Genomic DNA, 26,494 nt, shown 5'->3' with positions numbered 1-26,494 from the left:
TATTTCTAATATTTCAGTCTGGAAAAGCATGAAAAAAATGAGATGAGAATTAACCTTTTTCAAATTACAAGTTCAGCCTTTTGTTTGTAAATCACTTTTTGCTTGTGGGATGTTCTCCTTTGAGTCCTCAGGCTTCTATATAAAACATCTCCAATTAAAAGTTTTGGTTAAAAGAAAGTCTAACCCCTCTCCCTTGGCCCACTTCAGCCTTCTGAGATGACTCTGTATTGTTCTTTCAGTTTCCAGCAAAGCCAAACTATAGAGCATCAAATTCCTCTGTGAAGCAGAAGTTGTGTGCGTTGGCAAGTTCCTGTTAAAGAATCTTATCCTACCTCATAGGAAGACCTGATCAGTCTGAAGATATCCACCTCAGGATAAGGCTCTACATCATCACTGAGCAGTGAGTGAAGATGAGGAATGGGTGGAAGAGTGCTGTCCTTATTAGTTACACTGTCCAAGTATCTGGTGGGAAGAAAAAAAAAGAAATGAGAAGCCCAAGATACATTTTTATCTTCCTTTCTGAGGGTTAACAGAAAAAGGGTTATATATAGATTATTAAATGTAAAAATTACCAAGCTGCTCTCTAATAAGAGTAAGGCTAATGAAACTTATCATGCATAAAAATTCCAAAGTTTCAGCAGCATCTTGAAAACGAAGCACCACTACCAAACATGAGGAAATCAGAGGTTGCACTCAGCGATATTAGTTTGTATTAAATGACTCAAGCCCCTCTATTTACCAGCTTCCTGTTTCACTGAAATCTATTGATTCAAGATCCTACTTAATTCTTCTGAGTTGTATTTAGTCCATTCTCAAAACAATTTCCCTTGACATCGAGGCTTTATCTTAGTAACATTTAAAAGGTAGCAGGCAAAAGATGAAGCAACAAACCCCCTGCAATTAACTAAAATAAACAAACAAATTAGGTTTCTATAATCAGGTCTGGGAAGTTTATTTGATTGTCTTGAAGAATTTATATCTTGTTGGTCACTTAACATTATTCTAAGATAACATAAATACTACCTTACAGGGGTGAGAGGGGACTATAAGAATGTAAAATGTTTACATATATCGTACTGGTTTACATTCAGTATTTCAACATAGAAGACAAATCAGAAAAGTAAGCAAAAAGAAAAATAAAATGAAGACACCTAATTTTCTGTAATAAATACCTTCCCAAGACTGTCATGGCTTCTCCATCATCTTTACAGTTAAGCAGCTTGTCTACATTAGCTTCGAGGACGGCAAGTGCTAATTGAAATATCACCTTTATTCCTTCACAGAAGAAACAATCCACAACCACCACTGCACTTTCAAATGGCATTACACTGAGGAAAAGAGTGAGGAACCAGGACAGGGAAATGGTGGAGATTACACCCAGGTCCTGCATGCAGTCATAAAGCTGTGGAATGTAGTCACGAGCCAACTCTTCAAAGACACCCTGATCCACCAATGCTCCTGTTGAAAATAAATAAAGTTGAATGTCCATTAATTTGGGAGCAACTGACACATTGCCAGTTAGGGGAGAAAAAAATATATACATATGTTATATATATATATATATATATATATATATATATATATATATATATAAGTACAAAGCCTAAAAATATTCTACACAATGCTTACACACATTTTCTCACTTTCAGATAAATAACAGATTCTATTACACTACTGAGCTGTACAGACAAATTGAACTGTAATATGGTTTATTCTGCTTTAATTATATACTTCACAATAGCTAACAAAGGGTCAATTTGGTCTAGCACCTACAGAATTTAAATGGTGGCTTAATATTTACCATTATTAATTGGCATAAGGCCTCAGCATCACCTCTTGAACGAGGCCAGGGTGACTAGGAAGGTTTGGAATTATTTCAAGAGAACTCCATGTTATACATTTTTATGCCATAACATCAGTGTCTTATGCAGGCCAGGAAAAATCATTTCTAGGGCTGAATGAGTATCTCAAGGATCTGTGAGCTACAGTAAAAACAGTTTCCATGATAAATTGAAGAGCCACTTCCACATACACAAGGAAATTCATCTGACAACAGCTTTCAGATACTTGTGCCCTTTCAAATCAGAGGTAAACAGGCACAAAGATTTCTACTGCAAACTGCTAAAGCTCCTCTTTCCACCTTACCTTAATCAGATAACTGGATCATCTAAAATTCAAATTTTAGCCTCCCATATCTTTTTAATTTACTTTGTTTAAGCCCATTTCAGAAAGCTGTCCAATCCTAAGTAAAAAAACTATTAACTATCACAGTATGTGTTTATGGAATTGCTTATATGCTCCTGAGCAAGCTGGCTTGTCACTGGCATTCACAGCTGTATCTATGCCACACATACATCTACAAATATATTTGTTTCAGCACAAATACCACCAATTATTTTGGTTATTTTTTGTACTGTCTTTTTAGAAAACGTCCCCATGACATACCAACAACCCTTGTGTTGTAGTAGTCAGGTAGCATCCGTTCACATAGAGCCACCAGCAGCCAGAAAGCTTCCTCCTCTTTTGCATAAAGGAGGAGCACTGAAGTAACAATATTCATAGCCTAAAAGAAAGAGAAATATAATTATTCAATACCTAGCACAGTACCTGGGAAGGTAAGTGGTTAGGAAATAAACTATATCTCCCCCTGCAGACCCCAAACTGTTCAAGTATTGCCCTGTAAAAACAGCAAGACAGTGTTTTCCCAGTGCTCAAATGAAGACTTAAGAAAGCCTCAAAAAAATCACAAAAAATTGTTTTTTTTGTTTTTTGGTTTTTTTTAGAAAAAGAATAAATCAAGATTTCTTTTCCTAATCAAGGGCCAACTCAGATCTGCAAAGATCCCATTACACTGATACTGATACTCTCCCATAGGTGCTTTCGTGGAATCTGGGTCTGGTGTAGTCAAAATACCTCTTACAGCACTAATGATGGCCACTGCTCCAGCACTCCTTGCAGAGGCTGCCTGCACTGCCTGTGCTTTCTGCTCCCATGGAAAGGTCAAGACAGAGCACCTGTGAGCTCAGACAAATGCCTGTAAGGATGTCATTCACGAACAACCAGAGCACAGTGAAACACAAGTGCCTTGCTGTTGCTCACTCTCCACATTTGACTGTGGACATGACAGTTTTCTGTGGCCTGTTTGACTTTATCTCAAATACCCCAGCACTGTACAATGACCTCAAAATGTTTGCTTACAGCCTTTGACTAGACTGCTGTTAGTCTGAAGAAATGAAGTATTTCGGTACTATTTTCTTCTCAGTTTGTCTCCTAAGGAATTAGCTAATCATTTCAAATCCTGTAGCATTTCAAGACTCCAGCTTGATCATTACCTGTCTGAAATCACAACTAAGGTTTCAGCTGAAGCTTCAACTATGTTACAGCTCTGTCAAAGTCTGTGTTATTCCTTTTATCTTGTCTACCATGTATGAAATACTTCAGTGCTTGAATTCTCACTGTAGCGTTCTGAATGCCATGGACCAAATCTCAAAGCTATTAATTACTGTGACAGCTTTAGGGACCAGAATTGAAGTGTCTTTCTACTGTTCCCCTGTTAAACAATCTTTGCAAATGTTGTTGTAGCTATTACTTAATATTATATTTGTTATTAAATAATTTATGATGGTATCTGTTAGAACTGCTTGCACTTACTTGTCTTGTATCTAGGAGTCTTAACAGTCAAACATTAATCAGGCTTCTTAATACTCATGAATTAAAGTTTCCTTTTTGCAAAAATATGTAGGAAGGAAAAAAAAAGGCCCAGGTGATAAGCCAGATTTATATAGCAAGAAAGAATGATTCAGGACCAGAAGCTAAAGTGACCTGAATCACAGCCATAAGAACACCAAAACCAGCATTAACTCTATGGATACATGGTTGTGGCTCACAGTGATGAGATATCTTTTAGGGTGCTTTATTTTTTGACAAGTGGAGAGTTATTTCAACTAATACATTGAATAATTAGATAAATATTTAAGGTTTGAGGGGATTTTTTGTTAAAAAGAATCTTTCTTCATGGTCCATTTGTCATTTTCTGTAGATGCACTTCAGGACGGCTCTGTCCAGTTTCTAGATTTATGGGTAGAACATACAGAAAACTTCACATCTCTCAACATATGCTGCTAATACTCCTGTCAGAGTAGCTCCCTGTGTCAAATCCCTCTGACCTCAGCATTGCTGCCATTCTGCAGCACTGTGGTGTCAGCTCACAAGCATTATCCACATACCAGTGCACTTCACACAGCTGAACACCCATGTGCACAGCTGAAGGAACAGGAGTATAAGGATAGAATTGGAATTCCAGAAACTGAAGGAGTGCAGGGTGTTTCAATTACCTGACAATATCCTATGTTTGGGTTTCTAAAAGCATAAGCTGTCAGGACTCTCCTTAGAGCAGCAATACCCATCTCATTCTGGAATGCAGGGTGTTCTGGGAGAGAGCGGTGCAGATCCCTCTCTATCTCTTCTGTAGCAAGGTTATATTTTCCCATCGACTTCTCCACTAGGTCCTCATAATAGCCAGGATGAGTGGCCATTTCATTAATGGCTCCTGAGAGTGGGAGAACAGTATTAAAACCAGAAGAAAAAAAGGAAGAGTTGGCAGGTACAGTATTCCAACATGATGATCTGCTGCCCTTTCCCCCCATCTTGAATATCACCAAGCATCTCAAAAGCAAATATGAAATGTTATTTCGGTAAAGGTGATTAAAAAAAATAAAAAGGGTGGGCTGCCATGATTATCAGCCCTTCTTGTCTTCTCCTCTAGTGGTATTTTTATAATGAGGTTAAAAAAAAAAAGGAAGGAGATAAAGCCTGTCTCTCAGCCAGAACAAAAAATGAGGCATGAAGAACAAACCATCTATGCAGTCACATGGTATCATGAGCTCCCTCTGCAGATGGCTGTGGGTTTCGCTATCCTAAATAACCCAAAACATGCCTCTCTGAGAAAGTTACTTGTCCTGAGGAGGGCAAGTAGATTAATGTTTGCTTGCAGAAAGTATGATACATCAGCCAAAAGCAAGAGACAGGAACTCGTGAGCTCTATTTCTGCTTCTGAAAATGACTCTGTCATCTTGGGCAGGGGACAGCCTGTCTTAGGGATACCACCACATGCTCACAGAGTTGCCATGAGATTTCATTACTGACTTTGAAACTTCTCTGGAAATGAAAATCAAGCATCAGTAGCACGAATGGAAAATATTAGTTATACATACACCATGAAAATTGGTCCAAATTAGCTGCTAATCAGACACAAAACGGAGCAGTGCATTCCTGTGTATATTTTCTGAAATCATTTGTTTAATGCCCAGCAGCACAGAGATGTACATGATTAAGAATTATTAGGGAAGAAATAGAAAACAAACCAGAAAGCATCATATAAAGTCTCTGGTGAGCTTATATCCTAAATGGTGTGGGTAGCTGTGGTAACTATTTTGGGGTGGGTTAGAGCTAGAGAAGGTATACAGTAAGTGAAAGGTTATGAAGAAAGCCTGAGATTGGATTGATTTCCACATAACTAATTAATAAAATTAAAAAAATTAATAAAATTCTTCAACTTTGAAAAAAAGGCCTAAGGGATACAGATCTAGGGAATCCTTCATGGCACAGAAGATGGACAAAAGTATTTTCTTACCATTTTTCACATAATGGGAACACCTAACAAAATGATAAAGTAACTTTTTTGTATTATTAACAAAAAAAGATAGTGGTTCCATGCAACATGCGTGAGCTTTGGAATTCCTTGCAACAACTTGCTGTGAAGGCCAAAAGCTTAATTGGATTCAGAAATTACTAAGTAAATGGGAACGAGGCTTGCTGGTAGATGATGAACATCCAGGAGGCCCCTAGAATGCTGGCTTCTGGTAACAGAGTGTGCATTCTGCTTTTTTATACTCTTCTCTAAATTTGTGAGCCTGTTTGAAGAAAGGGTACTTACTAGTCTCTTTGTAGAACTAGGTACTTACTAGAACTCTTGTCTAAACCTGCCTGGTGCCTGCTAACAATCATGACCTTACTTACTCCATATATTTTGAGACACTTATTATCTGCACCTTTAATCATCTTTGAAATCTTTTTTTCCCCTTCATGCTTCTGCTTATACCCCACAGTCACATTCAAATGAATACCTACCTGAAAAGAGTAGCCAAAGTTCCCCTCTCATGCTTTCTGGAATGCCCTTCAGCACAAGGTCTCTGGTTTTCTCTGTACGATACATACAGACTCCTTGGCCATATTCAGCAAAGTGAATCTTCCAGGCCTGTTCCTTCAGGAACTCTTTAGCCTAAAAGCAAAGGAAGGCAGGCATAAAGATGCAGCTTCTCTTTCCAACACTCTGCCCCACTGAAATCTTAAGTGCTAAAAAGCCTACAGTGTCCTAACTTTCCAAGTGAGCAAGAAGTAACTTGGTTGCAGTCCAATTTTCTTCTTAGTGGGCTTCCTAGTTTCTATCCCAGTAGACCTTGCTGCTAAGAGAATATTATTGAAGCAGTTTGTAGTGGGTTTCTGTGGCTGGGTTTTGGTAGTGGGGGGGGCAGGCTACAGGGGTGGCTTCTGTTAGAAGCTTCCCCTGTCCCGTGGAGCCAATCCAGCCGGCTCCAGGATGGACTTCTTGCCTCTGGCCAAGGCCAAGCCAATCAGGAGTGACAGTAATGTCTCTGTGATAACATATTTAAGAACAGAAGGTTGTTGCTCAGAAAGAATGCCAGCCAGGGAAGAGCGGAGTGAGAACATGGGAACAACAACGTAGACACCAAGGTCAGTGCAGAAGGAGGGGCAGGAGGTGCTCCAGGTGCCAGAGCTGAGGCCCCTGCAGCCCGTGGTGCAGACCATGGTGGAGCAGCTGTGCCCCTGCAGCCCATGGAGGACCATCAGGGTGCAGAGACCCACCTGCAGCCCATGGAGGAGCCCATGCTGGAGCAGGCGGATGCAGGAAGGAGGCTGTGACCCTGTGGGAGGCCCAAGATGGAGCAGGGTCCTGCCAGAGACCTGCAGCTCGTGGAGAGGGAAGCCCAGGCTGGAGCAGGTTTTTCCCAGGTAGGACTTGTGGCCCCTGTGGGGGACGCACATCAGTACAGCTCATTCCTGAAGGACTGACCCCATGGAGGAGTGACCCATGGGACAGCAGTTAGGGAAGAACTGCTGCCTGAGGGATGGACTCAGGCTGGAGAGGCCCATCAAGGACTGTCTCCCGTGGGAAGGATCCCACGGGAGCAGGGGAAGGACTCCTCTCTCTGAGCAGTGGCAGAAACAACAACTGACCATAACCCCCATTTTCTGTCCCCCTGCACTGCTGGGGGAAGGAGGGAGAATATGGAACAAGAGGTGGGGAGAAGGTGTTTTTAAGACTGTTTTATTTCTCACTCTTTGGCTCTTATCCTGTTAGTAATAAATTTAAGTACTATCCCCACTTTGAGTCTGTTTTGCCCGTGAAGGTAATCAGTAACTGACCTCTCCCAGCTGTTATCTCAACTCCTGAATCCTTAGCTGGTTTTTTTTTTCTCTCCTCTGTCCAGTTGCAGAGGCGAAAGTGAGAGAGTGGCTTTAGTGGGTACCTGGCATCCGGCCACGGTCAACCTGCTACACAGTTGTACTAAAGAACAGGAATACAACCTCTCCTTTGCTTTTTTTTCCTGTAGCAAAGTTGGTAAAACGCTTTATTTCTGTGAAAAGCACTGCCTATTAGCTCTGGATGAAACTCTTCTGGGTCAGAAACATGGGTTTTAAAGAAAACATGCTTTAACAGCTTTTTCAGTCAGGTACAGCACTCAGGGGTGCATTTTACCAGCTTAGGGTTGAACTCCTCAGGTGACCTCCGCCGATACATGGTCATTAAAGCTTGAGTTGCTGTTGGAATGCCGTTGTCATTGAGGTTGAACTGTCGCTCTCCCTCCGACTCAGAGCTCAGGCTTTTGTGAGGGCTGGCAGAAACTGAACTACTTGATCTTGTGAACACCTGTAGGAAGCAGTCACAAGCAATACGGATGTGGGGATGACCCAGAGTCCGGACTTTTTACTTCATTTTACTCTAAAAAGTTATACATGCTAACAGGTAACAAACGGTCACCCATGTACAGGCTGACCATATGACACGGCAGGAATTAAACCAGTTTCTAAATAGCTCCCCTGGAACACTACAAAATTCTACAATGAGAATCACTAAGGTAATGTTAACTTTAAGTAGCCCTGGGCAACTGAACCAGCTCCCTTGGTCTGCTGTCAGCATCGTAGGACTGTTAACTCCATGGGTGGCTCCATGACTGTCCAGAATGTAAAATTTATATATAACAGGTATTTTTATATGTGTGTGTACACATACAAACCCACATATTTATATCTGTATATATGTTTATACAGATATATACAAAATAAATTATTTTTCCCCTTGATTAAAAATATGTTCTACAGAAAATTCAATATTGTCATATTGCGATGTGGAAGAAAAATATTTTAAAGAAAAAGGATTTTCTGACTTCTCAAACATTTTTGAAACTGTATCACAGTAAAATCTCATAGAGCAGTTCATACCAAATGCCTGAAATTGCAAATAGTAGTCATGCATGTCTACATATGTAGTCATATTACTAAATGTAGTAATAATGCTTGGAATTACTAGTTTGTGTTTATAATTCAGTAGGTAGAATACTTAGATCCATTTAGGGCAAAAGGCAAGACAGTTTCAGCACTATACATGCCTATGTGCTCTGGCATACAACTATAACAACAGAGTAATTATACCTCACCATCAACAAAGCAAGTAAAAAAAAATTCTATTAAGATATACATAGCAAACAGGGTAGGGCTATTCAGTGCAATACTAAGGTAGGGCTTAGTACAGACTTGGAATGTGAGATCTACCCACATAAAACCAAAATGATGCACCCACAACAGTCTTTTCTGCTTTGAGATCTGAACTAGTAAACTTTTCTGGCTTTAACAGATCTGATGAGGTCGTTGCATGAAGCACCTAAATTTCACACATAAAATCTGGAGTTCAGCAGAAGGCTTGACATTCAAAGTGGCTAAGAAAAGTGTACATTATCATATCTTTTAAGAACCATTTACTTTGCACACATAAATAAGGAGGGGGTTCAGAATAGGGGCATTTCATGTCCAGGACAGGGCAGGAGTTTTTTGTTAGTTCAAATGTTCCAAAGTTCACTAGCCGTGCACATGCAAACTTGCTCAGCTCAGATGTTGTTTGCAGAAGAATCAAAGGATGGGATTTAGCAGCTAAAGTCTTGAATAAAAGGAGTTTCATATCCAATGATAACTTCTTCAAATTATTAAAATTCCATTATTACATTTGACTTGGACAAGTTAATAGATATTAAAAGTATCATTCAATTAACCAGTTAATTAGCTATGACAATTTCCAACAAGATACACTGTAATTTCAGAATGTATCAGCAGGAGTTAGAATAGCTTTTCCTCAGCAGTTATGATTTCTTTTAGGTCTAACACAAAAAAATAGATATCTTTATTGTAAAATTTTAACACTTCAGTTTAAGGAAACTAAAATGCACTAACACAAAAGAGGTAACATTTCTGTGTACAAAGGTTTAGCTTTCCTCCTGGCTCCCCTCTTCCCACACCAGTTAAAATCCCCCTCTAGTAAATTATTCACGTTCCTCCACATACCTCATCATCTGAGCTGATATAGCTTCCAGAAATATTTTTTTCCAAGTATATTTTTGAAGTGGTTTGTTGCAGAAAGTCCGAGATCCTCTGTACAAGAAAGTCTCTGTCTTTCAAGTTGGCAAAGAGGAACGTCATTCTGTTTTTTGTGCTGATTGACAGCGGGCTGGGCAGCACACTGGAACTGTCTGCCTTTTCCACTATTGTCACCTAGGGAGAAACAGGAGCTACAGCTTAAGATCTTTAATTAATCAACTTGCTTGGTCTAATAAACCATCTTAACACAATAAACCCACGCTCCTTCTGCTCTTGCATCAAGCCACTATGGACATCCCTCAGCATGGAAAACATGATTTGCATACAAGGATTTATAACTCTGAAAGATGAAGGCTGTCATCCCTCAAACAATTGGCTTCAGTACATTCTCCAGCAAAACTCCTCTGCATAACTTATTTTCTTCAGGCTTTATTTTAAAAGAATCAGTAAAACAAAATTCCATCTGTGGGAGGTAGATCTATGGGCCTTTTTGTAGGACTTCCAAATCCCTCTCCTGCTTCTCAGTTGAATCAATGAAGACTTTCGCTTACCTTTTATTGCCAATACATCGGAATAAGCCATTTTTGAGACAACACTCCTGTACTACTATATCCTAGTTAGATACTGTGATAACAACTGTTATTTTAACTGTATTTTCACAGCACACAGAAACTCAGAACAAAGGGAAACTAACCTACCATGTCTTCTCTTATAAAGGAAAACATCTAACTCTGAGAGGTGCAGGCTTCTGTTTGGCCTTCAATTGTTAGTGGAGCAGTCACTAATCTAACTGAACTCCATCCAACCTGTAAACAGTACTCATACAACAATCTATTGAGTACAGGGAACTGGTTCCCTAAGCTTTCGGTAAATCATGTTAACACAAAGAAATCTCAGGGACAAGTCACACACCGTTGATGAATTACATAACAGCTGTGTGTTCTAAACATTAGCAGTTATTAGCCTTCAAAATCAATCAATCAATCAAGTTTTTGCAGTTCACACATTGAACAAAACACAAATCACAACGGTAAATATTGTTTTTACAACTTTAAACGATTTCTTAGGTAATGAAAACTGACTTACTGCCTTCAGAATAGAAAGGGGCATATTTCAGTTTGCTAGGACCTTTACTTTCGCTCCTTTTTTAAACCCTTTTTAAAATGAAAATCAATGGTAAGACATTAGTGCTATAATATTAATATCTCTTTAGCTAAATGGACAGAGTAATCATTTTTTCCACATTTTCTTTGAAGATGTATTTAAAGACTGCAGTGCACAGCTCCAGGTGCTAAATCACTTCTCTGTTCTTCCCACTCCCTTTTATTTTTCTGTTAACTACAAACATATTAGTTATTTGTTATCTTACAGGATCTTCACTAACAGCATATTGAAATTAGCTAAAAAGTGTTCCCATGTTATTTTTCTCTTCCACTTAAAAACCGTTTGAGCGCAATCAGCACAAAAGACAAGTTCTAAAAGCACAGGGCAGACATTACAGCAAGGATGCCCTGCTCCATTTATTTCCTATTCAATAGAGACACACACACATCTGAAGTGCTGATCTTGGAGAGTGCACCTATTGTAGGTGCAGTGAGCAGTGCAGTCAGTCACCAAAAAACATCTTTTTTGACCATAATTTGCGAATCAATGCTTATTGTCTCAACTGTCAAAACACCTCCAGGATACCACAGAATATAGAAATTAGGTTAGGGTCTAACCGAAAGCTTTAATTAAATAGAAAGCTTTTTCCTAATTATTAAGGGTACTGATCAGTTGTTCTGAGGAATGACATTACCCTGTGGGTTACTGTTCTCCTTGCTGGTGCTGAGACTTAAACTTGTTCACACAAAAGCACTTATTCCTTCAGCTATTTCTTAAAGCTTTAGAGCTGCTTTGAATCCTGTGCTGCTGTGGCTGTGGTTATCAAAAGCAGTTGCTGAATCTGCATGTAGGCAAAAAGGCCCTGCTAAATGAAGACTTTGCTCTCCTCCTCCACTGCTTTACCTGGAGGACCATTGTTCCCATTGATTCCCAGACAAACAGTGCAACCATAATTGAATGTCTCATCTCAAATAACCAAAGCCATTGCAACACGCTGTCAAGAAGCTGTACTTCAACATTTCCTAACAAATACTGCTTTACTCTTAGTGATTTGTGGGGGGAAACAGTGCCTTGAAATATTCCATGGTTCAGTTAAGCCAAACTGTCCTTGGTTACATCAGCCTTGCTACTACTTCCAGAACTTTACACAATTTTCCATCAACCCACAAATCAAGTCAACCATAAAAAACCTCCCCAACATAATTATTTTTTTATTGCATCAAACAAGCTCTTTACTGAACATTTTCTTTAAGTAACCAGCTTTAAAAAGGTAAACACATCAATTTGAAAAATGCTGACAAATATCACCCGTATATAGGAATAAACAGTTGCAAATCTGCATGAAGAGACAATTCAAAACTTTAGGATCTTTTTAATCTTTTCACATCTGACAAAAGCAAATCTTGTCTGACAGATTTTTAAAGAGAATTTTTACTCATTGATCTAGGAAATTTCATAGTCCATCTCTCCCTATGAGGCACAAAAAAAGGACAAGGGGCTGTAAATCTGAATACAAATTATGGGACAGGAAGGACTCACAGGGATTGTGAAAACTGAAAGAACTGCCTGTGAATTTTAGTAGTAGGAATCACAAACTAAGATACACAGTCATTAAATATTACTTAGAACACATCAGAATGGTATGCTCACAAGAGATTTAAAGGATCAAAAGAGGTTTTTCTCAAAAAAAAAAAAAATCAAAGCTAGGATGCAATATCCAAGAGGACTTTATTATTTGCCCTATAAATTTACAAATACAAATATTTACCTCTCGAAGAGGGATAATAAGGCTGCACAAGTTTTCTTCTTTACTAGTAAAGCAAATGTAGTTTGTAGAAACAAACATCTGACCCAAAATATGCATTTTGTTGAATGGAGTCCAAAGAGTACAGTCTGTGTGTCCATCTAATTTCTCATCCTTGGGAAGCCGGAACAGTGCACGGTATCTCTCACTCTTTGCTCTGGCATCAAGATCCCTGAAAAACCCACAGAGAGATTTTCTTCTTTTAAGAAATACATAATACATTTTAAGATCTATTTTATGCAAATCATGGTAAGTTACTTGCAACATACAACTCAGCTTAGCACGGAGTGTACAGCAAAACAGTGGAAATAGTTTGCATGTAAGGGGATGTATAGTCTTCACTGTTGAAAGGCTCTGAAACTACATGAAAAAAAAAAATCTGCCATGAGTGACTTAAACATTTATCCTAACTTCTCAGAGGGGAAGGACTGGATGAGCTTTCCATATTCATCCCTGCTTTCTGAGAATATATACAGTGAATCCGTTTTCTATTAAAAAGTAATAAAAAATGCTTCTTTGAGGATTATTTATTAACATGATGGAATCCTTAGCGTTAGTTTGTTAACAATTTCAAGACTTAATCTTGATAACATATTCAGTGCAAAACACTTACTATTAAGAAAGACAAACCCAAGTGATATATTGCATGTTAGATGTCACTAAATAATGAGAAATAAAAACAAGCACTGATTACAATTCTGCATGGTTCACTAAAATGACCAACATATAATGAAAAAAATTTAAAGAAATTAACTAATTGCAGTATGATACAAAAGAAGCAGAAATATTTTCCAGATAGTTCTTCATCCCCTATAATTTTATGTCAATTTTTGTATCCCTGTTACCTAAAGTAAGTTTTATATAGAATTCATTACCTAGAATCATTTTTCAATCCCAGTTTTAGGATCAAATATGAATGTTACACACATTTCTTAATAATACTTAAATCACTTTATTACCTTCTCCTAGTGACATAAAACAGCCTTACAACAGGTGCAGCCAGTGTTGAGAGAGACTCTAAGGAGCTTCTGAACAAACTAGAATTTGGCTCAAGTTTCTTTTATTTTTTACAATATATTCATATTCAAATGTTGTCCCTTTCCTATTTCTACAGGACACCAAGTAATTATATTCAAATAATTACACTTTGCCACCGCTGGAATCAATAATTCCTTTTGGAGTAACAGTAAATGGCAGCAACATTAGAAAACTTTTGGATGAAATCTTGGAAGTAAAAGGGTTGAGGAGGAACAAATGGCTAAGAGACAGTGCTATACCTACCGTTTTAGTGCAGATACTTTTTTGGGGGATTTCTTTTTCAGTTTGGGTAATGACCTGTCTTGTTCAAATCCTTCATTGTCCAAAAGCTGTCGCATCGCTATATTGGCAAGCTGTTCCATTAGTTTAAATGTCTCACTGATATTAAGGAATACTGAGAAAAAATGTTCACTTGACCTTGTGCTCACTTTGATCATATCAGGGAAGAGCAGAGTAGCATTCTTTTCAAGTTGAGTGATATCAACCCAGCGGATAACTAGCTTTGCTGAACAGGAGCAAACAAAGAAAAAAGATTCAGTACCAAAATGAGCATATTCAAGAGCATTTATCTTCCTCTTCGTATAAAATGCATTCAGAGGGATTTTCATTGCATCTTGAAAAGTTGGGAGCTCAGCACAAATAGACCCAGCTTGTACAAACAAACTACTATCACCTGACAAGCAGCAGATAAAAGAGTTTAAATATCATTTACTTTGTTTACAGAACACCACACAAGCATCACAATGCTGGGTAGTCTAACACAACTTATCATTGCCACAGCACTTGCTAGACTCTGATATCCTCTTTTCCTACGGAAGCAAAGAAACAGTCTAAACACATCAGGCAGGCTTGAGTTATTTTTATACAATTAAAAGTTTCAAATATTACAGTAATGACAGATCCTTTGCTTTTTTCCAAACACCAGTATAGGTGGTGTCCTTAAAAGAGAGGCTAAATCTATATTTATTAAAAAAAACAAACAAAAAACCACAAACAAACCAAACCAACCAACCAATCAAACAAAACAACCAAGGAAAAAAAAGAAAATCCAGCCATTCAGACTGGGGATTGATCCATTGCCCATAACCAAGTACTGCAGATTCATTCACCTCCACACTGCTTTGAATTAATTCCCTCTAGAGCAGACTGGTTGCATCCACACTATGTAGCTCATTCTGGGTCTCCTCTGAGACCTTTACGTTCTGGAGTTGTACAAGAGTACATGTGGCATTTGAGGTTGCAAAGTCTGCCAGAGAAGTACTGCAGGATTGTATAAGAGCAGAAGGAGCCAAAACTGGTGTGATCTCGTCCCTATTCCCTTTTGTGCACAGTCCCTGAAGTGAACCACGTCTCTAAACAATGCACAGGTATTGTTTTAGAGAGAACTACTTCGAGAAATACAAAACAAACAAGGGAACAAAAGTGTGCAGTGAAGCAGGGTGACAATCAGGGAATTGCTCCCTGCTCTTTTTCTCAGCAGTGTCTTTTTAGCCCTAGCATTCAGCAGGTGAAAGTAATAAACTACAGAAGATTTCCTAACAATTCTTAGATGCACAGATTACCATTCCATCAAAAACATACCTTCCCTGCCCATAAGGAAAGAGTAAAAGCAAAGGTGATTAATGCTGAGATACACCCAGCCCTGACGGGGCACCTTCCCCTTCCAGTAACTGCAGGAGTAGTAGTTCACCAATTTCTCTTCTTCTGGCATGCCAAAAAGTTTGTGAAATTTCACTATGGCTTCCTTGAATTTTTCTGTATCGTCATCCTCTTTGATGCCATTGATTTTGTTGTACTCAGCAATGATGCCCTAGAGTAGGGAGTGAAAGAAGTACACAACATGTTAGTTGCCACGGGGTATCAGATATCCTAATTACCACTGGGATTTGTAATATTTTCCTCCTAGGCATAAATATGCTCCCTGAGATAGGATTTCACCAGAAAATTTTTTTCAAAAGAGAAGGAAAAATGAAAGGAAAAAAAAGGATCTGTTATTCAAGAGGGAAAATATCAAATGACTTCTATGACCCCTTTCACTGGACCTCGAGCAAAAGAGAAGAGCAAAAGAAAAAAAAATCTTCTATTAGATTAACTGTCACAATGGAAAATATTATTCCCACTTTCAGGTGCTGATGAGCTTAATGAAATTTGAAGTGGCAACTGCCTGGTGAAAAGCTGCTCTTGATATCTTGAAGACTACAGTTCCTTCTGTTCTATGCTGAAGCTCTGGTCTATTCACTTATTTTCCCAATTTCTTTTATAATAATCTCTATTGCCTTAATATTAAAGTTACAAAATGGAAACTGCCTTTTTCCTTCAACTCGCTCTGTATTTACATGGAATGCAGAGTATAAGACAGAGAATTCACATTTAGTAATAGAAGTAGAACAATACTACTTATAAGTAATATTTAGTAGTACAAGACTAAATTCACATTTAATATTTGTCCAATTCTAAGAAGTAACAATTTCCTTAAAGGATTATATTTCACAAGACAGAGGTCTTTTCCTATGTTTCCATGACCATCTGTAGCCCTCAAATCTGAGTCACTAGTAAAACACAAGCAACTGGGGGATTCTTAAGACATTGACTTATTACATGAAATGTTAAAAAAGGAATGAAGCAAAGCATACGCTTAGAACACACACCCAGTAAACACAGTTATGTTGCTTATAATCAATCTTTTACCAAGTATTTATTTTTAGATAATGCAGATAAAGCACTTTTTACCACTATAGCTACTATCTCTCCTATAAAGAGAAAAAGAAATTCTGAGAAAACCAACACCTTCATACCCCCCACAACCAACCAAACAAATCAATGAACCAGCAACCCCTAATACATGAAATGTAAATGCCAGAACTACAGGATTTAACTACACAGAAGAGGGGAAGGAGACATTATGAGTATATGAAAAAAAAAAATAAAGCTTTGCACTCGAAAAACAGTTACGTAGAAAACTGTCAAAGATTAAGACAGGCAACAGCACAATTAATTTTAGAACTTATAATGTCTGAAGCCCTGCCTATATATTTATATGGGGATTTTTTTAGATCACAGTGCTATAGGTATGTGCACTAATCTCAGTTTCCCTGATTTTTACACACATGTTGCTACTTAGCATCTGGTTTTCCTTCAAAAATGCAGAGCAGCCTAGGGACTATCAGGTCAAATTCGTTTAGAATTCACATCAGTTTTCCTTCCACAGTCACATTTATCACTAACAACATTTATAGTAGCATATACACTACCTGTATTTTTCCTCTGACAAATGTGTTTATGTCGTTCTCATTTTCGAAGATTGAAAGCGTTTGCAACAAATGCTGTTCAAGCCATTCCCAGTGTTCAGTGATTTCTTTCCTTGAGCAACCTGTACGTAAAAAAACCCAACCAAAAGTCACAAAAGAAGTATTTCACTGGCGTCAATGGCCTCTTAATCATAAACAGAAGACTCTAAGAAAATTTGTCAGCAACTGGAGATGCAAGATTTCACTAGATGTCTGGAAATTCCAAAATTTTCTCCCATTGTATTTGATTTCATAATAAATAGGCAGCAACATTCAAGACTATTCTGTGAGAAGCACAAGCTACTTATGTCAGTATCATAAGCAAAAGCCCCCTACTTGTAGAATTCTAACTACGACGACACTGAGATGCCTAATGTGACATTAAAGAGTTAGAAAGGTATTACCTGCATCTTTTAGGAACTGACAGTACAAACCCTACAGTTGTATATTCTACCATTGGTTCATAAAATCTCCACCATTAGATGCATCTCCAAATTATGAAACAATGACAAAATTTCAAGAATAATAGCTAAAAGGCATCATTTTCCTGACAATTCTACTACAATGTCCCTTCCTCAAAAAAAGTGCTGAAAGACCTCTAAGAAAGCTGTACCTTTTAGGGGAAGATGGTTGTTAGAGGTGGTTTATTTTTAATGATGAAATAATAAATCAAAAACTTTGATGACCCTTGTTTCCTTAGGAGATCAAAAGGGGTCAAGTGAGATAAATGATACTGAGGAATCAGCATACATGTAGCCTGTAAAGTCTTATAGAAAGGGACGAAAAAGCTTCATGTATGAACTAGAGTTTATAAATACAAAGTTTTCTTCTATTTTACTTCAGATGGATTGTAATAAATATAACTTCTATTTTGATCCCATTCTCAACATCTTGCAGAATAAAGTCATTGGTGCTCTTCAGGATCTCCCCGTGCCACCTCCCCCCAGAAGGAAGAATAAACCCAAGCGATCAAAAAAAATGATTCCCCCAAAAAAAGTATTTTGAGGGAATTCTGTCAAAATTTAAGTAGTTTCAGAAAACAAACACTACATATTCACAGAGGACCTACCAGCTAAATAATGCCTACAGAACCCAACAAAATAAAGGCTCATGTGAAACAACCACTGGAAAGAGGTTAAATTGCAACAAGCTGCTGCTAATAACTTCTTCAGCTTACTTCAATAGCGAGTGATGGGGAACAATAATCTTTGTACAGTAAACAATCAGAGCTTTAATACAACTCCAAGAAGGCAACAGAATGCAACATTCTGTGCAACTTCCAGGGGAATTTCACAATTCTAGTTGTAGTACGGATACATAAATGATGTTGCAGAATAGCCTGCATATGTAATCAATATTTCAGAACCACTGCTGCTTCCTCTTAAAACTATTGGATGCAACCAGACTATTCTGGAACTCAGGAGGTGGTCTGAAGACTATTTTATTTCTTCTTGGCTTTTAAACTGCTGTAAAAATCAATGATAAAATGCATGAGCTATGTATATAAAACCAGACTGTCATCAGAAAAATTGCTTATCTCTTCAAGAGCAGCGACAAGCAGTGCAGACACACTATCATGATGAACTATTTATTAAGGCTGTCTATTTCTGGTTTGTGGTTCATCAATTATTTTTCATCACTTCTTATGGACCTGCTTTGGTTGACTATTCTCAACCTGCAACAATCCATCTCATTTTCACCACCACTCCACTATATTACTATTTACTCTCCCAAGTCTCAGCAGATCATGAAATCAACCCAAAACCTACACTCCAGTTATCAATTCATCATCACAGGCTAGATCTTTCTCTTTGCTTTGTTTACTCAGGATTAAAAAACACTTTTGCTGCAATGTTTTAAACTACAAGTTATTTTCTCTCCATTACTGGCAAGTTTTTGCCTATCTTAGTGTATTGAACTCTGCAGACAACAAGGTCAGTGGAGAAGGAAGGGGAGGAGGTGCTCCAGGTGCCGAGGTTCCCCAGCAGCCCATGGTGCAGCCCATGGTGATGCAGCTGTGCCCCTGCAGCCCATGGAAGACCACAGGGATGCAGAGATCCACCTGCAGCCCAGGGAGGAGCCCATGCCGGAACAGGTGGATATCTGGGCTGTGATCCCGTGGGAGGTTCATGATGGAGCAGGCTGCTGGCAGGGACCTGCTGACCCATGGACAGAGGAGCCCACACTGGAGCAGGTTTCCCGGTGGGACTTGTGGCCCTGTGGGGGACCCATGCCAGAGCAGGCTGTTCTTGAGGGACTGCATCCCGTAGAAGAGTGACCCATGTTGCAGCAGTTCGTGAAGAACTGTTGCCTGTGGGACAGACTCACAGTGCACAAGTTCATGGAGCACTCTCTCCCGTGGGTGGGACCCCACACTGGAGCAGGGGAAGGACTCCTCTCCCTGAGCAGTGGCAGAAGCAACTTGTGATGACCTGACCGTAACCCACCCGCTCCCGTCTCCCTGCGCCGCTGCGGGGGAGGAGGTAGAGTTGGGAAGGAAGGAGGGGTGGAGGTAAAGTGTTTTTAAGATTTATTTTACTTCTCATTATCCTGCTCTGATTTTGTTAGTAATAAACTTAATTAATATCCCCAGTTGGAGAGAGAATGAGAAGGGGCAGTTGCCTAGCAGGTGTGGTGCAGTAACAGCATGAGCAACATGGGAGCATCTCTCAGAGTCAGGGTTAGGTTTCTAACATCTAGGTTGGTTTGTGTAAGGTAGGAAGTGAAGGTACAGAGGAAAAGTGATCAAGTTAAGTCCTGAGAAGAAAACTTAAAAGTCATATAAACATGCTTTCAAACACACTCAGAAGTATGATCTCAGTTTTGTTTCAGCTGGTGACTAAGAAATAGGAATGGCTTAACTTGAGACAGCTGATGAGGCTGTCATGTCCAGTTTTCTCTTCCAAGCAGATATACTTACTTGAGATGCTTGTTAGTCAACCTGAACACATTTCTTTGAGTCAGTCTGTACATCTACTTACTGGAGATAGAATCACAGAATATGTTGAGCTGGAAGGGACCCACAAGGTCCAGTTTCTGACCCTGCACAGCACCATCCCCAAGAGTCACACCATGTGCCTGAGAGCATTGTCCAAACACTTCTTGAACTCTGTCAGGCTTGGTGCTGTGACCACTTCCCTAGGGAGCCTGTTCCAGTGCCCAACCACCCTCTAGGTGAAGAACCTTTTTCTACTATCTAACCTAAACGTCCCCTGACACAACTTCAGCCCATTCCCTCAGGTCCTGTCCCTGGTCATCACAGAGAAGAGATCAGTGCCTGCCCCTCCTCTTCCCCTCACAAGGAAGTTGTAACTGCAGTGAGGTCTCCCCTCAGTCTCCTCTCCCCAAGACTGAACAGACCCAGTGCTCTCAGCCGCTCCTCACACGGCTTCCCCTCAAGGCCCTTCACCATCTTTGTTGCCCTCCTTTGGACTCTCTCTAATGGCTTAATATCTTTCTTATATTGTGGTGCCCAAAACTGCCACAATATTCAAGGTGAGGCTGCCCCAGTGCAGAGCAGAGCAGGACAATCCCCTTCCTGACTGGCTGGCGATGAAGAATATGACAAATTTCTGTAAAAGTAAGAGATTACAAGTACTAAATAACCAGCACTACCCTTAGGGAACAGGGAGGAACAATGCAGGACAAATCCAAGTTGCATAGCTAAATGCAGCCAAACTCCTTAGTAACCCATATAATTTTAACAACCCTTGATCAGTTCAGACTGAATTGCTTTAGTTGCAAATTCATAAAATAACCACAGTGTAGAGCCTTAGGGAACCCTGGGCTGCTCAGCTTCAAGGTTATGTAGATAAATTATTTGCTTTCTGTAAAATTTTACCTCCCTGTTAAACCCACACTATTCCCCTCAGGTGACAAGACTAAGCTAGTGCAGTCTTATAATTTAACAAAAATAACTAAGCCATCAACCAGATATTAGGAGACTAAAGATTCAAGAAACACTCCACAAAACAAAATCACGGATATATACATCAACTACATTACCAATTAGGGCTAAGATTCATAATTGAAGAGCATGTTTATTAATAGTAGCTTAAATGTAAACACAGTACCATCTTTTTACATAAAATCCACAATATTGGTCACAGAAGAGAAAAAGAACTCCCACAGTTCATCAACACCATAAATTCTACATGAATGGTACATTCATTTATTCTGGGACCATAACTCATCTGCCTTCCATTTTATGCCCCTGGTTATCTGAGGGCACACACTGTAAGTATAAAATTATAGTAATTGTCTACAGGCACCATGCAAAACAACCTGCAAAAACACTTAAAGAAAAGTCATATGGCCTATTTCCAAAGTTGTTTTCTTTGGAAGGGAGTCTGCAAACAGCAAAAAAACTTGTGTCCTCAGTTGCCCTCTTTCAAGTTTATGGTTACTAATTGCTGCACATTGAAATCGGGATGAAGGGAAAAAGGGATTTTATGTGCAATTACCTCAACTTGTGCACCAATAGTGTAAATAAACATACGGGCAAGAACTTTTAAACTTCTTTCTCATGACTGAGATCCATAGAAAGTTGACATGCATTTTTTACGGTCACAGTAGAGTAGATGACAGTACAAAGCACGCAGTTAAATGAAGATTTGGAAAAAACCTTCATAATATTGGCAATTTCATTAATATCTGGTTTTACTATTAGCTGTCACAAAAGATAAATTATGTTATATGAATTTTAAAATCCTCAGGGAGTTGGTACAAATAGATGTAGAGGGGAAAAGGCTGTTTAAATTCATGCCTTCTTTTAGGTCTGATACTATCAAAATAACAAGAAACAGTTGTGCTAATACGAGCTATTAAAAAATTTCCTATTGGATTCAGGTTTGATATCACCTTTGTGAGACACACAAATCATATGCTCCTAAGAACAGAGCCTGCTCTGAACTGCCAACATTGTTATATCTGTTGCAAACCTCCATTCATTCCTCTTCCTCTTCCCTTCCCAAGAGGGGATTTTTCCAGAGGAAAATCCAAATTGTCTAAATGACAAAATTTTTGTTGAGAGCATGTGCACTGATGAGACAGCACTGTTAGGCCAGGAGAGTCCTAGAGCTTCATTAACTAGTGTTTCTGAAAGTCAGGCAGCATTGTGGGTGCTGGGGGTTACGAGGGCATTAAAGAGATGACAGGCACGTATGCACTTCTCATCTGCCCTCTTTTCTCAATTTTCTTTCAAATGAACAGAGTTTCAGATGTTGCCTAAAACAGCTGCTGAAACTATTGAGCTCGAGGTGTTGCATGGAGAAGTTTCCATTTGCTAAGACTGAAAAGCAACACTACCAAACCGAGGATCTGACCTTACAGGCTTGGCAGATCAAAGCCAAGAGACCTTGATCTCCTGCATTCAACTCCGGACACAAAACCAGCGATCAAAATGTGAGACCAACTACATTCTCTTTGATGCTACTTGCAATCAGTACCTGACCACAGAAACAAGCATTTAGTACAGGATCTGATGCAATCAAAAGTCCTATTTAATGTATGAAAATTGTTTTCATAATTCAATTGTTTTTCAAAACTCAGTTGTTTTCAATAACTACCATAAAGACAGAAGGAACAGTCTTACTGTTAGATCTGTCCAAGTTGGAGCATTAATGACCAAAACACACACTTATGTATTTAACCTAGCTACCATCTTGCTGAATTTTCAAGTACATCATACACACACTGGCTGAAATAAACACCCAAGAGGTAGGCATCCCTGGGATCTAGATGGTATTTATCCTGGAGGAGACTGAGTTCACTATCCAGGAAATGCTATCAGCCTGTATGTATTCGCGTGAGCGCCGGGGCTGCATATTTTTCCTGGTTACCATTGCAAGGGAAGCCAGGTGTCCTGCCTGGGTAATTTGGGGCCTATAATCCAGGTATTCCTCTGACCACCCTCTCTAGAGATACCCCATCACCCAGGAATGCTGCACTTTAGAAGTGCTGCAGGAGTGAGCCATGGGCATGGAGAAGAGCATGCAAGAAGGAGGAATGGATACTACACTGCTTGCCTGGGAACACCTCTGGGAGATGAAGAGTGGGAAATAACAGAGGCTTCTGTCCCTACTCCATGGCCATTCCTAGTTTTACTCGGTCACTGTGCATAACACACACACACTCTGGCATTCAAGTCTGACTATTAGAAGCTCATGAGTTTCTCAGTTTTACCACTACAGCAGGTTTTCATCCTGACCCATTTATTTGTCCTCAAACGACTGCGCTCAGCAGGAAGGATGCTCTCTAAAGTATGTGACACAGTATCCAGGAAGAATAAAAATCCATGTCAGTGTATTTGTCCTTACCACAGGCAATAGTCCAATAGACCAGGGAGTCTGGAGCTTGGTAGAGGATTCGATATGGTGCCACTCTGGCACTGGAGTCCAACACGACATCAAGAGTACCCACAAGGAGACCTATGGAACAGGAAATTATGATGAAAACAGTGATGGACAATTCAAGATCCCCCAGAAGGGGCCTCTGCAGCCCCTCCCCATTCCATTTTGCCCTCCATGGCAAAATGCAGACCTATATATTCATCCCCATGCTTGTTGTCTCATGTTGTAAAGAAGAAAAGTGACCCAACAGGGAAAAATCTTCCATTTCAATAGGACTTCAGCACTTAAATGTACCTCAATTCTAACATAAAGACAAACAAATTGAAGTAAAGCAGAAGATAGTTGTGTTATCAAATCATGTTCAAATGTTATTTAGTCCTTTCCTGTGTTTCATATACTGTTGGAGCCCTGGGGAAAAAAAAAACCACCAACTACAACCCCCTCCTCCAACACCAACAAAAAACCCCCAGACAATACACCCTAAAAGCATTCAAAACTGGAATGTCGGCTAGGAAAAACTAAGACTTCCAGCAAAAATAATTTTGCTACTTAATGGTCTGATTCTCCAGGGTAGAAAGGATCAAAATGCCTTAGAGTCAAGCTGTTTTTCAGATGAAAGGATACTAGGGAAAGACAAAGCCATACTGTTTTCCAGAAGTAGCTTTGAAAATTCTTTGCTACTGAGGGGGCCATCAACAGTTGCATACCAAAAGCTACCAATAATTCCTAACTATATTTCCAGAAATTCTTGATCTTATTTTTATAATAAACTACACACAAACCAAAACTCTAACGCCCCAAAACTCTCTCCCACAAGAAAGACCGATTTATTTTTAAAAATAAATTAAAGTTTTTCCCCTTTTCACCTCCAAAAAAATTTTTCATCTCCCCTGCAGAAATGTCACATTTAAATTCTCATGTTGAAGTTCCCAGCAAATTGTTTCAATCGTTTGAAAAAAATTTCAAACACACTGAAAACAAATGGATGAAGTTCTGAAGATTTTTTTTTCTGCAGATACTTATTAGGGTTTTTTTTGTAAACAGCTGAAATGAATGTTTTAAAACACTCCTGGTAAAGTTTTCTTCTCCTTTCAAGTGGCTGTTTTCATCTTTTACTGTCACAGTTTTATTAGTTCCTCATTCTCCTCTGTCACAACTGATACAGAAGACTGTTTCCCTCGCCGTTCTTCTTTCAGATTTGCATTATGCATCACAAAGATAAAAAAGCATTACCCGTTTTCCATCTCAGTAGATCACTTAAATCTGAACTGAAACTGATACTTAGAAATACCCTGCTTATCAGTGATTTTGTATTTCCCCATTTTACGTTTTCTATTTCGTTTTATATAGATCTTCACAGGCCAGATCAATTGTAACCTCTTTCTGCCCAATGCCTCAATATCCACCACTTTTTAATACAAGAATTCTAAAGTACATGAGAAACAAGTCTGGACACAACACAAGGTCATTAGTAAGGTGTGTTACAAAGCTATCTGTGAATTACAGGATACAAACAAAAATGTTAATGTAAAATATCCCAATGTTCATTAGTCTAACTAGCTTTAGTTGCTCCTATTGCCATCTTAAACCCTCATCTCTCACACATTTTGATTACTAGTGTATACTGAGAAGATGCCTCTGAACAATCCTCCCCCAGCCCTGCTAGATACACCCTCACTCCCTCCAAACTCAGGAGAATTAAGTAGGTTATAATATTAATGCTACTTCAATTATTTTTTTTTTCAGTTAAATATACTCTCCTTCTGAGCTTCACAAATCCAGTATGGTCCTGGTCCAGAAACCACATTACTACTTCAATCAAGGGCAAAGATCCTCAGACACTTAAAGCTGCCAGTGAGCTCAGCTGGAGCGCAGATCAAGCCAGACACTACACTGCCTTCATCATCTGGGTTTGCTGCAAACACAGCAGAATTAAGCAAAGATTCTTTATGCTTTTCAGCTTCACATGACTACTGACAGTACTAAATATGCACTAGGCATGATGTAATATCTAAATAAAGTTGTATGCTGGCCAAATGCAATCTTCTCTGAGCTACAGAAACACTGTTAATTCCCTGCATTCTTTAAAAATATGCTTGTTTCTCTCCTCCTGCTGTATTTCCAAATTTGTTGGCGTGTGGGTGGTCCTGCCAACAAATTCTGCCCCTAGTTCTAGGAGGGCACTGCAGCTGTGAAAAATGGGATATGCAGGTAAGGTCAGGGAGCCACAACAAACCTACTGACTTGGTGCAGCAGCATTAAGTTCAGAAGAGTTTCCCATCCTACCTGGATATGGGAGAGGAACAGCCCCCCGTGCCACCAAACATTGTAAGATAAAGCATGTATTCAAGAAACGTGGAAAGCACAAAAAAAAACCAAAAACAAACCACCAACAGAAGAGACAAGCCAGCACTGAAACAACAGATGGGAGGTAGGAAAGGAAAAGAAAACAAATAATACTTTCCAGTGGTGTAGTAAGTAGGTGTTGCCCTGGGGCTTTTCAGCAGTGGAAACAGGACATGGAAATAACCGTGTAGTGAGGTTAAAGGAAGAAAATTCACAGAACTCCAGAAGATCCCATGGAAATTCAAAGTCTAGCTTACCAAGATAATTGCAACAGACAGTTTATCAGGAAAACCTTACTTCTATCATCACATAGCTATTTTGATAGATGATACATGTGATATTTAAAAAAATAAATTATGTGTTTTTATAATGTTAAAACCAGTAAATATTTCCTTGTGCAGTCATGCAGCTACACCTGTCTGCCCTCCTTCAGGAACTGTTCTGTTTTGCATTGCTAGGTCAGCACTGGCTTTTAGGGTTTGGGTATTCGTTTTTTGGTTGAGGGTTTTTTGCAATGCAGACGTGATGCAACCAGAATGAAGTCACAGCATTTCATGCTGATGATTTCTTTGGGGAATTTCTACATGAAGTAGAAATGAAAATTAAAAAACACAAGACTATTAACAGCATTTTAATAGTGTTCATTAATTCTTCATAGAGCAAGTACCTTTTCAGATGTGATAAAGTAACTGAAAGTTTCTATAGAAACAGAACAGAAACAAGGAATCATATTCCTTAGATTAGACAGGCCTTTGGGCAAGAGCCAGTAAACTACCCAGGCATCAAATCACATGACTATACTGATTGCAAGTTTTTTCCCATTATTTCATCAGGTTTCTGACTACATACTGAAATAAGGGAAGAAATTCTCAGGGTAAGAATACTAGATCTGCAAG

The 26,494-nt window shown here is 39.1% G+C and overlaps 1 protein-coding gene across 1 annotated transcript in view; it reads right to left on the bottom strand.

Moving 5' to 3' along the window:
- Positions 1-26,494, bottom strand: part of TBC1D9 (TBC1 domain family member 9) — a 52,793-nt gene that overhangs the window by 15,178 nt on the left and 11,121 nt on the right. The window contains exons 2-13 of the mRNA XM_027698832.1: positions 23,220-23,330; positions 16,867-16,985; positions 15,197-15,425; positions 13,859-14,120; positions 12,542-12,749; positions 9,637-9,843; positions 7,781-7,951; positions 6,130-6,280; positions 4,335-4,549; positions 2,446-2,563; positions 1,173-1,458; positions 333-462 (exon numbers count right to left, since the gene is read on the bottom strand). Of these exons, the coding sequence (XP_027554633.1) occupies positions 333-462; positions 1,173-1,458; positions 2,446-2,563; positions 4,335-4,549; positions 6,130-6,280; positions 7,781-7,951; positions 9,637-9,843; positions 12,542-12,749; positions 13,859-14,120; positions 15,197-15,425; positions 16,867-16,985; positions 23,220-23,330 (2,207 nt within the window). The remainder of the gene's footprint in view (positions 1-332; positions 463-1,172; positions 1,459-2,445; positions 2,564-4,334; positions 4,550-6,129; positions 6,281-7,780; positions 7,952-9,636; positions 9,844-12,541; positions 12,750-13,858; positions 14,121-15,196; positions 15,426-16,866; positions 16,986-23,219; positions 23,331-26,494) is intronic.

The sequence above is a fragment of the Neopelma chrysocephalum genome, unplaced genomic scaffold (assembly GCF_003984885.1).
Source record: "Neopelma chrysocephalum unplaced genomic scaffold, ASM398488v2 Primary Assembly neopelma1_133, whole genome shotgun sequence".
Classification (NCBI taxonomy): Eukaryota; Metazoa; Chordata; class Aves; order Passeriformes; family Pipridae; genus Neopelma; species Neopelma chrysocephalum.
Note: the sequence above shows the minus strand (reverse complement) of the source record. Positions and strands in the feature narration are given on the sequence as shown.